At 49.3% G+C, this 10751-nt stretch overlaps 2 protein-coding genes across 3 annotated transcripts in view; one reads left to right on the top strand and one right to left on the bottom strand.

Moving 5' to 3' along the window:
- Positions 1-4600, bottom strand: part of DUSP3 (dual specificity phosphatase 3) — a 12851-nt gene extending 8251 nt beyond the window's left edge. Inside the window, exons 1-2 of the mRNA XM_021377654.1 lie at positions 4445-4600; positions 1137-1363 (exon numbers count right to left, since the gene is read on the bottom strand). Coding sequence (XP_021233329.1) covers positions 1137-1363; positions 4445-4566 — 349 coding nt within the window. The 5' untranslated portion in view covers positions 4567-4600. The remainder of the gene's footprint in view (positions 1-1136; positions 1364-4444) is intronic.
- On the top strand, positions 4658-10723 carry LOC110388421 (ras-related protein Rab-18-B-like). Of its 2 annotated transcripts, XM_021377650.1 has the most exons (8): positions 4658-4793; positions 4877-4932; positions 5601-5662; positions 6759-6831; positions 7762-7880; positions 8129-8187; positions 8680-8810; positions 9189-10723. In XM_021377650.1, the coding sequence occupies exons 1-8, from the start codon at positions 4729-4731 to the stop codon at positions 9359-9361; spliced, it is 738 nt and encodes a 245-aa protein (XP_021233325.1). In that variant the 5' UTR covers positions 4658-4728; the 3' UTR covers positions 9362-10723. The 2 variants fall into 2 exon arrangements, with proteins under 2 accessions (XP_021233325.1, XP_021233326.1); XM_021377651.1 differs by lacking the exon at positions 8129-8187 and having other exon boundaries at positions 8744-8810.

Genomic DNA, 10751 nt, shown 5'->3' with positions numbered 1-10751 from the left:
AAAAAAAAAAAAAAAAACCACCAAAAACCCTGTCATATTTAAGTAGTGAGTTAATCTTCAACCTGGCTCCACCATCACCCAGCTACAAAGTTCTTCTTTGTTTACCAAGGCAGGAAAACAGCGGCAGCCACAGGAGGCAATACTTAAACTGAAAGAACGACAAAGGAGAATTGTTGCTCTCAATTCAGGTTAGCTGAAGTTGGTGGGGACAGCCATGGCACAGCGGGCATTGCTCAGCTCTTCTTCCTACTGCAGCCTGCATCAGTGGGCCATAGAGCTAACTGCAAGAGCTGTCATTTAACTCCCTTTTCTATTTTACCAAAATGAAGGGAAAACGTCGTTCCTTCTGGTCAGAGCACATCACAACTCTTGCTCCCCTTTTGCCTACTTCAGAACTCCTGGAACTGTGGGAGTTCTCATTCCCCTTTGTTCACACTTAGTCACGAAGCAAGAAAAGAAATGAAGCATGTGTAGAAATGAGTGGTATGCTGAAATAGTCAGAGGAGAAGCAACGCCTGGCCCACTGCACTGTGCCCTAGGATTTCTGCTCTGTGGAAATACTGCAGAGAAATGTGGCAATCAACAGCGTTTCACGTATCATTCCCAGCCTTCCTGGAATCCCAGGGAATAATGAGGTAACTGTGACATAAAATAATAATAAGATCATAGGGGCAGTCTCTATCCTTACTGCACATTTGGAAAGCAAACATACAGCAAGTTCAGCAATTCGTTACCCATATCGTTTTTGCCTCCCATTTGCAACACTCAGTGCTGTAAAACTACTTTTAGATCCTGCATTCGTTTGCTGGGCTTTTCATCTGCCTAAGGAAAAAGAAGAACACGCCTTCCCAGACAGCCACTGCTTCAGGACGCAGCTGCTGATTCACTTTGCAAAGTCATCCCTGAAATGACAGACTTCCACTTAACATACACCGGAGGTCCACACACACACAGGGAAGGCTAAGATGTTTTATTGAGCATTCAGGTGTCTTCGATCCCAAGACTTGATCTGAATTGCTGGCTTGCCCGTCCAGCTGAAAATCTGAGCAAAGAACCACGTGAAGCAGTGAAATAAAGAGCTAAAACATACGCAGCGGACAGAGAATAAGGCAGAAAGACATTTCAGTTTGCCTTACCATCCTTCTGGGAAAGTGCTTTCTCAATAAAATCAGCTGCCTCCTCAAAATATCGACTGAGGTTAAATTCCTGCGTATCGTTAGCTTTAATGCCATGGTATGTGATGCCTGTGCCTTCATAGAATTCTGCATTAGTGTTCACATGCATGAATGACTTCCCCTCTGCTGCATTCAGAACATGGGTTATCCCCAGGCGCTGCAGCTTCATAATGTTCTTGGCTATGAACCTGCGTGATAAAAAGTGTCAAGAAAACGATTAGAACTCGGTGTCTCGGTATTTATGATGTCCCCACACGCTACCGATAACCAAAAGCTTTCATTTTTTCTGCTCCTGGATGCTAAATACACAGTGCTTGAATTAGATTCGACACGCAGAAGTATTCAGAGCGTTGGTTGCTACTTGGATGTCAGAGGTTGCTCCCTTCCTGGCCGACAGCCGAGCAGAGAACGCCGAACCTAATCCTCTCCACCCTACTATGGCACAGTTATAACTCTGCACATAAAATTCTGACTGAACTAAGGAAATAGAGGAAATAACAGAAGTGCCGGGATCGTCTCTCCTAAGAAGAACCACTTTCTCCATATGCTAATTTAAGAACCAGTTACAAACAGCCTCTGCTGGCAGCTAGCAGTGCTGCAGCAGGGTCAGCTCCTGCTGCTCCAGTGGGTGCAACCAAGCAAGCATTCATTCTATCTGCACCCAGGCTTTCTACCAGTCCGACAGCCCCGACCCTTCTCCCAAAGCCTGCACGTAGGAGGCGATGGGAACCCAAGTGAAACACCACTGGCTCCTTCTCAGGCCACGGGAATACAGAAACACAGAAAGTGAGATTTATGTCATCACGCTGTGTGGCTGCGTAGGAAAATTTTCGCATCGTTCAGGGCTATATGGACATCTGGAGCATTCCTTTTCTCCTCATGACCGTTCACCCCTTAAATTATCCTTATGCACGAATCCTTATGCATGAGTGAAGTTTCTACATTTTCTTCTCTCGGTGCCAAACAACTATGGCAGTGGGCCAGGTATTTGTAAAGACTTCATTACCCAAACAAATGTTGACAGATTTTTCCATCTGGCAGGACATCATCTGTGCCAGGGGACAAGTATCAGTGCCAAGGGAATTCTGCTTGCAACACGAAAGTAAATCCTACAGAGCAAGGCCAAATCAAAAAGTGTTAATTCACCTGTGAGCTCCTCTGCTTAACGAGGTGAGTATAGGGCACAAGTAGCAGCGTGTGGGTCAACGCCTGCTTGATGGTGGTTGGGATGAATGGGAGCTCGTGTCCCAGAGACGTGGCTGAATCTGCTTTGCACCCGCTCACCCAAGCAAATAAACCACGTCTTTAACACGGAGCACAAAATGCCCGGTAGCACCTTTTCATTTCTACTCCTACGTTCATGCAAAATCGCTCCTTTGCCACTTCTTCCCTTGCAGTCACTCAATTTAATGTTAATTTTGGGAGAATGCCTTTCAGTCTCCTTACAGCGTTCCTGCGCTTCGAGCCCGTCAGGAACAAAGAATTGCTTCGTGGGTTAATCACACACACTCAAACAGCCAGAAAACTTGGGCATGTCCTCTGCAAGCCTGGTAAAGATGCATTCTGTCCAGCTGTCCTGCTCATTGGCTACGATGTCGCCCTCAAATACACCTTGACATTTACAGTGATAGAAAGTGATTGGTGCTTCTGATACAATCTGAATTGTCTTACTGTGCTGCTGCTTGAAAAGCGCCCTTGCGCGAACGCCACCAAAATAATAATTCTTGTTTTAGTGCTATTACGTTCTGACTCACCTTCAAAACTCTTTGTCTAATCGCTCTGAAAGGTTACAACTGTCTGCTGTGATATGCAAAAGCTTTCTTTTATTTTGTCATTTCACCTCTGTGTTTGCATTAACGATAGCTTTCATGTACTGCGTGGAAGACGTGGTACTTGACAGACAAATTGTTATCCCACGCTGTGACCCCGTTCAGTCTCATCCTCCTGAACGTCTCAGCACTGTTACTTTTACCCAAGGACGAGTCGTTTTGCGAGGGGAAAAAAAATATGCAAAATACTGTAAAAGGCTTCCAGCAGAACCTTCGGAATTCTCACCCAGATGTTTTAATTTCTTCCCTGGAATTCCTGCCCAAAGTTCTGTGCCTTACACACCAGGTGCTGAGATTCCATCCTCTCCACAGTAAAACTCCCCATGGATGTCATTCGTCTGCAAATTCTCCCCGTTATAAAATCCCTGCCCCTGGTAGCAGCGGGAGCGGCCTCACGTTGCAGGCACTGCTTGACCCCTCCAAGCCAGAGCGGAGATTTGTCAGAGCAGGTGACCGCGTTACTTTGTCCTCCTGCTCCCCCCGCAGCCCCACGTGAAGCGCTCCCAGCAGCCCCGCACACATTGCAACGTTTGTGCAGCGAAGGCTGAAATGGAGACGTGGGCTGACACTGTGCACCGAGGAGGCTCAGAGCACAGGACGTGCCTCCAACTCCGAGCAGACGCCGGAGCAGAACAGGACACGGGAATGCACTGTGGATACAGGGCCTGAACGGCGCTGTGGCACACAGCTACTGCTGCTGTGTCACCCCGTGGCATCCCGTCCCTCGGATAACCATGGGCAAGAGTAGGAGACACCAGGGGAATCATCACAGAATTGCAGGGGTTGGAAGGGACCTTCAGAGATCATGGAGTCCAACCCCTCTGCCCAAGCAGCTCCTTACAGCGGGCCGGCACCCAGACAGGTCCTGATTATCTCCAGAGAAGGAGACTCCGCTGCCTGCCTGGGCGGCCTGTCCCGGTGCTCTGTCACCCTCACCGTGAAGTTCTTCTGCATCCTGCTGCCCAACTTCCTATGCTCCAGTTTGTGCCCGTTTTCCCTCTGTCCTGCCCCACAGGCCGCCGACAAGAGGTTGGCCGAGTCCCTCTGCCTCCCACCCTTTGTATATTTATAAACATCAATACGATGCCCCAAATGAGAAGCCCGACATCAGAAATTAAGAGGAAATGAGGCGACTGGAGCCCAGCCAGCGCGGGGCAGACGTGTTTCCCTCCTGAGCTGGGCGTGCTCCAGCTTCCTCCGCACGCAGCCGGGCCCCGCTCTCTGCAGCAGGTGCCATTTATGGGCAGCGCCCGCTCGGTGCCACAGGAGCCCGGGCAGCGCCGTGCTCAGGCCCTGCAGCTTGCCAGGCCCCGCGGGTCCCCGCAGCTCCTCGTGGGCGGCCGGGGGAGCCCTAGGGGCGGCCGGGGGGGGGGGCCCTCCCGCTGCTCGCAGCCCTACGCAGCCCCCCGCCTCGGCCCGGCCCCGGCCCGGCGCACTCACGCGTTCCCCACGTGGATGCGCGGCACCACCTCGTTGCTGTGCGCGCTGGGCAGGCTGTAGCAGCCGCTGCCGTTGGCCAGGAGGTCGTTCAGCTCCTCCACCGAGATCCGGTAATCGGACATGGCCAGGCCCGGCCTCCCGCAGGGCCCCGTTAGCTCCGCGTTAGCTCCGCCGCTCGGCCGGGCCCGCGCCGCCCCGCCCCGCCCGGCACCGCCGCCGCCCGAGGGGAGGAGCCCCGGCAGCTGCTGCTCCGGAGCGGGCGCTGCTTGGGCACCGCGTGGGACATGGACGCCGCGGGCATCACTGTGAAGCTGATCCTGATCGGAGACAGCGCCGTGGGGAAGTCCAGGTGGGGCCGGGCCGGGCCGGGCCGGGCCGGGAGGGGCGCGCAGCACCGCGCTGAGTGCTGAGTGCCGCTGTGTGTGCCCGCAGCCTCCTGCTGAGGTTCGCTGAGGGCACCTTCGAGCCGAGCCTGAAACCGACCATCTGTGAGCCGGGGACGGGGGGGGTGCTGTGGGGGGGGGACAGAGGATGCTGTGGGGACGGGGAGTGGCGTGGGGGGACATCGGCTGTGAGGGGACGAGGGGTGCTGAGTCGGCTTGGGGGCTGGGAGGGGACATGGGGTGTGAGGAGATGGGGAGTGCTGGGAGGGGATGGGGGCTGGGAGGGCTCAGGGATGGGGGCTTTGAGGGGAGATGGAGCGTGAGGAGATGGGACAGGGAGTGCTGTGAAGGGACATGGGGTGTGAGGGGACAGGGATGGGGGCAGTGGGGGGATATGGGGTGTGAGGAGATGGGGAGTGCTGGGAGGGGATGGGGGCTTTGAGGGCTCAGGGATGGGGCCTGGGAGGGCTCAGGGATGGGGCCTGGGAGGGCTCAGGGATGGGGCCTGGGAGGGCTCAGGGATGGGGCCTGGGAGGGCTCAGGGATGGGTGCTTTGAGGGGAGATGGAGCGTGAGGAGATGGGACAGGGAGTGCTGTGAAGGGACATGGGGTGTGAGGGGACAGGGATGGGGGCAGTGGGGGGACAGGGAGTGCTGTGAGGGGATGGGGGCTGTGAGGAGCCATCCCATGAGGGGGTGGCAGTGAGGAGTTGCAGGCTCGGCCGTTCCTCCGCGTTGTTCCCACAGCCTTCCCCCTCTTCTTTTGCGTCTCAGGTGTTGATTTTAAAGTGAAGAAGATGGTGGTAGACGGCCACGTGGTGCAGCTTGCAATATGGGTAGGTTTGATTTGGGGCGGATGTGGGAACGTAGAGATCTCCTAACGGCGGCCGTGCAGCCAGCTCTCAGTGTGCTGTACCAGACACACGGCGGATGCTTTATTTTGGTTGAAATGATGGGAAGACGAATACATGGAGTTATGAACCACGTGAAGGTTTTGCTGCTTTTACCAGGAAACTCGAGCAAGCGCCTCGAACTTCTGGTGCTGTGCTTCCAGCATGTGGAAACTGGGAAACCAGAGTGCAGAGTGTGTTCAGGTTTACCTGTCGTGTTATTAGTGCACTGAGTGTTTTCTCCTAAATGGACTGAAAGCCCTTGGAGGGATTTTCAGGTGTGTGGGTGTAAGTATTTGAGATAGGACACGCTATTCTGGATTAAGCCATTGGGACTATGGGAAAGAGTGCACAAATGTGCCTTGGGCTGGTGTTCACACCATGGATATTGGTGTCAGAACTCATGTTATTTCTTGGTTTTCGTTCATGGATCTGTGTATGGAGTGTAGAGCAAGAGTGTTGAGGTTACAGCTGCTCCAGCCACGTGTGTTGGCTGCGTTCTGAGCAGAACAGAGCCTTGCTGGGAGTAGGGCTGTGCTTCCTTGCTGTGGATTGGAAGCCAGCACAGGTTGTGTAGCTGGAAAAGGCGCTTTATAGCAGGAGAGACTGCTAATTAGGAAGGGAAAACTGCTGTTTGGAGAGTGTTAAATGAAAGCTTTGAAGCATGTACCAAGTGAAGGAGAGGCTTTGACTTAAGTCTCCGTGTGTTCGTAGATAGCTTGGAGTGGAACCTCCCCAGTAAGGATAACCTGAACTAAGTAAATACACTGCCAGTTCTAGTCTCTGATAAAGCAGAAATAAATGATAACGCAGCTGTTAGTCTGTCTATTATAATCTGGACATAAATTTAAATACTTCTTTGGTAATAATTATCAATTTTGTAGCTTTTTTTGCCTCCTTATTGTTCTGTATGGTTTTGGATATTAGGAAGATTCATCAGAGCGTGGCGTAGCTTAGCAGTAATTGAATAAAACGACTTATTTTTATCGTTGTGGGGCTTTTTGTTGTTGTTTGTGTGTGTTTTCTTTTTTTTCCCCTCTAGGACACAGTGGGACAAGAGCGCTTCAGATCACTGAATCCCAGTTATTACCGAGGAACTCAAGGGATTGTTTTAGGTAGGTGGAGTATGGAAGGGAAACGTGACTGCAGGAAGCGTGGTCTTACAATCTGATAATGCATCTCTCTGCAGAAGGAGACTGAGAGAATCAGAGGAGCAGCTGCGTGTTGTTTTGCAGCACTTGGAATCATTAGCTCAGACGCTTGAGGATGGGAAACCGCTGGCAGGAAATCCTGCTGCTTCAAAATATTTTCAGTCACCCTGCAAGCCTTTGGGTGAATCGTCAGCTTTGTAGTAACTGTTCTGGTGAAGGGCTGGTTAGAAGGCCAAATTGGTTTTTGAGTTTTGTTTTTCCTCCGTGTTTTTTACTTGGTGTTTATTTGTGAATAACTGTTGATGTGATTTGCTGTAAAACGCGAGATTTGCAGCACGAGGAATATGTAGTTAGTCCCTTTCAATGTGAACACCGATTAGGAATAGAAGGGAGTCATTCCCAGGGGTTGTGAAGGCTGAACATGTGCAAGGATATTTTTTCTGGCCTTGATGCAGTGTTTGTAGCCTTGATGATGAAATGAAAGCAGTTACGAAGTCAACAGTGACCAGTGACTTTTCACTAACGCTCAGAATCAGTGTTTTTTAACAGCAGTGCACCCATAGAACCATAATTTAAATGAAGTGACAGAAATCCCTATTTTAAAATGTTCTGTGTGGCCCAATTCAGAGCTAGCAGCAGATGTAAGACTTCAGCTGTGATGCCTGATTTTTTTCAAGTCACAGATGTACTGCAGAGAGAAACCGTGGTGACTTTGGGTGAGAAAAACCAACGTGCTGGAGCTCTGGAAAGACCATATGGTTGCATCTTTTTGCAGCTCCCTAATGCTGCTTTTTATCTGGGGCAGTAGATAGGAGGGACTACGTCTTGCCATGATGAAGTAAGTGTTGATCAAGACTCTATGGCTGCTAAGCTCCTTTTCCTTTCCTTTGCCAGTGTATGATGTTACAAGAAAAGACACTTTCACGGGACTAGAGAGCTGGCTGAACGAGCTGGAAATCTATACCACCGAAAGCGACACTGTGAAGATGTTAGTTGGCAATAAAACTGATAAGGTCAGTTTAGAAATGCATCATCCTACTCTCTTCTACAGATTACTCAATTGTGATAGACTACAAATGTGAGATAAGCTCTGAAATTAACACATTTCTTGTGTGAGGAGGCGATACTCTTTGTAACCTAGGCTGGGCAGGCTCCTTTTGCTGCCTCATTTGAGAAGCAGCTCTTGTTGGAATTTAGTGGGAGTGCTGCTGGAGAGATGCAATTAGAGAGGGATTCAATTAAGGGACCGTGTTTTGAGCACGTGGTGGGGAAGGACTCAGCTCTTAGCTTCAGATGGCTATGGATCACACATCTGTGTGGGTGAGCTGTGTGTCTCTGGGTACTTTTGACACATCCTAGATGCATGTTACTTAGCAAGGTGTGTTTCACTCTTGCTTTACTTCAAGAGGTTTCCAGCGTGGCTGTCCTGGAATAGGTAATTGGAATTCTTATCCAGCTGTGTATCTGCATCAAGTAATTAGTCCTTGCCTTGGGATTTTGGTGGTGTAGCCCTCCTTTGCCACTTCTCAAGTCTGTCAAATTTCAGCTATCTTTGGTGTGCTTTTTCAGCTGTTTGACTGTTGTCACTTCCTTTCTGGCATTTACCTTGCCCCCACTTGATTCAGAAAATAACAGCACATTCATTTCCTGCTGATTCGTTGCTGCTGCTCTTCAGCTTGCCCCTCCATTGGCTCTGCCTACTACCAACACTTCATTAATGCTTTTAAGCTGACTGTAGAGAGGGGGTTCATCCAGTTGATGATTGCTTTTGTAGACTTTTTCTTTCTTTTCAGCAAAGCTTCACTTCTACAGGGGTGCTGGCCTTAAACTGGCAGATATAGCTGACTTTAGTCCTGTTCTTCATTCATCCCTGCAGCCTGATCGAGAAGTAGAGAGAAGAGAGGGACTTCAGTTTGCTAAGAAACGCTCGCTGCTTTTTATAGGTGAGTCACTGTGCCAAAAACGGGTGTGTTCATGGATTGTTGGTGTATTTATTTGGATGTCAGTGAGCGTGAGTGAACGGAGTGCTTCTGTTTCGGGGTTTGTTTTGGTAGTGAATGAGTTCCTGTTCCTTTCGTGGCCTCGGTTCCTTGTGTGCGTGGCTGTAGGTTTTAATTTACTCAGAGCTGCTCTGCAGTGAGTGCAATTGAAAGTGCTTTTATGTTCTGATAGTGAGATTCCTTCATGCACTGTGTAGGCACGAGTTCCATATTCTCTTGAATTTTTAAGGTCTTTTCTTAAACTCACAGTTTTGGAGACTGGAGTCTTGCAAATAAGATGAAGGTCTTTGATTTTTTTCCCCTTTTTCTCCCTGCCTGCAGAGACCAGTGCCAAAACAGAGGATGGAGTGCAACATGCCTTTGAGGAACTAGTGTTAAAGATCCTGCAGACACCAAATCTTCTGGATAAAAGCACAAAGAAGCAGGGAGTCCAGCTAAAGGAACAGTCACAGCGGGAGAAAGGCTTGTGTGCTGCATTCTGTCCACTTTCTTAAATCTGCAGGTGCCTGTTCTGTCCAAACTGAGTGGAATTCAGAAGGATGCACTAAGGGATTTCAGGAGCTAGTCCGTGCCTTGTTTGACCTGCCATGATAGTGTAGATTTGAAAATCAAACTGATGAACAAAAGACACTTTTATGCATGAGCAAAGCACAATTTCTTTCTGTTACGCACAGCTGATATCTCCAGATATCAACTCAATGCTTTTTCTGATCACTCAGGTTAGTTACTAGTAAATCATGCTGCTTCTTACAATATGCTTTTGGCATTCAACATGTACTTTTTTCTAAAACTCCTGCCTTGGCATAGAAGTAAGTGTATTCCATTTTGGAATATTGCTGTAAAGCTTCTCTTCCCCCAGAGGGGCACTGGGGGTCTGTCAGGCAGCCAGCTTCCCTTGAATGCAGTTACTGCTCAGAGTCACCCTACACAGTGACACTACCACTCTATTTCAGATGGTTGTAAGCAGACAGAATGGCTGCGTGTCCCCACACAGCGAGCTGAGTTGCTACTACATTTTAGGGTTGTAGTGAATGGTCGTGTTCAGTAACATTCTGTGCACTGTAGGTTGTCCCTTGCTGCTCTTAACTGCTTTGTGCTGAGGAGCAGTGGTGCTTTGGAGTCATCATTTTGGGCCAGCTGACAGTGTGGGTACCTCCTGCAGTTAGCAGAATTCCCTGCAAACCTGTGTTACTGCCCTCATTCAGCAATTGCAGGGCTAAAGGTAGATTCAGTATAAAACGTGCTGGTGATAGGAGGTTGTGCACCAACAAGAGTATGTCCACTGCCAATCCCATTGCGAAGTTCTACCAGATAGCTGCCTCTTTTTACCTTCTCTCTGCTCCAAAACTCACTGCCTCTTCTTGAAAACAAGCTTTGAGTTATGGAAGATGCTAGCCTGGATTCTGGCCTTGGCAGCAATAGTGCTAGGAAAGCTTTGTTGGGAGCCTGCAACACTGCAAAAGTACTAAAAACTTAGGGACGTGAAAAGTGTTTGAAATGAAAGCTGGAGTGGTTGGAAATTAATGACAAATCCAAAGATATTCTGTCATTACAGGACGTTGTCACGGTGGAACAGAAAGGTTTGCCTTTCTTAGGATGCGTATTTTGATTTGTTGCTATCAAGTTAAGTTAATTTAAATTATTAGCATGGGGCTTTCCTGAGGGGACCCCAGGGATTTGTCATTAATGCTGCTGTACCACAGCTGAACACAAGGTGTGTGAACTTCAGCTTTCCTCTGCAACTATTGCAGCTTGTTCTCTACCAAATGCTCTGTGGAGCTGTTTTCATCTGTGAGAAGCACGCACGTGAAATTGTCACCAGAGTAAGAGAATAAAGTGCCTTTATGGAGTTTTTACATCTGTTTCTCTTTGTCTGCCAATGGA

Source organism: Numida meleagris, chromosome 26 (assembly GCF_002078875.1).
Source record: "Numida meleagris isolate 19003 breed g44 Domestic line chromosome 26, NumMel1.0, whole genome shotgun sequence".
NCBI lineage: Eukaryota > Metazoa > Chordata > Aves > Galliformes > Numididae > Numida > Numida meleagris.
The sequence above is the reverse complement of the archived record's forward strand: the minus strand, read 5'-3'. Positions and strand labels throughout refer to the sequence as shown.

Coding starts and splice junctions, on each gene's coding strand:
- LOC110388421 (XM_021377650.1), top strand. CDS start 4,729: ATGGACGCCGCGGGCATCACTGTGAAGCTGATCCTGATCGGAGACAGC. Junction 5,663..6,758: donor TGGTGCAGCTTGCAATATGG/GTAGGTTTGATT, acceptor TTTCCCCTCTAG/GACACAGTGGGACAAGAGCG. Junction 8,811..9,188: donor ACGCTCGCTGCTTTTTATAG/GTGAGTCACTGT, acceptor CCCTGCCTGCAG/AGACCAGTGCCAAAACAGAG.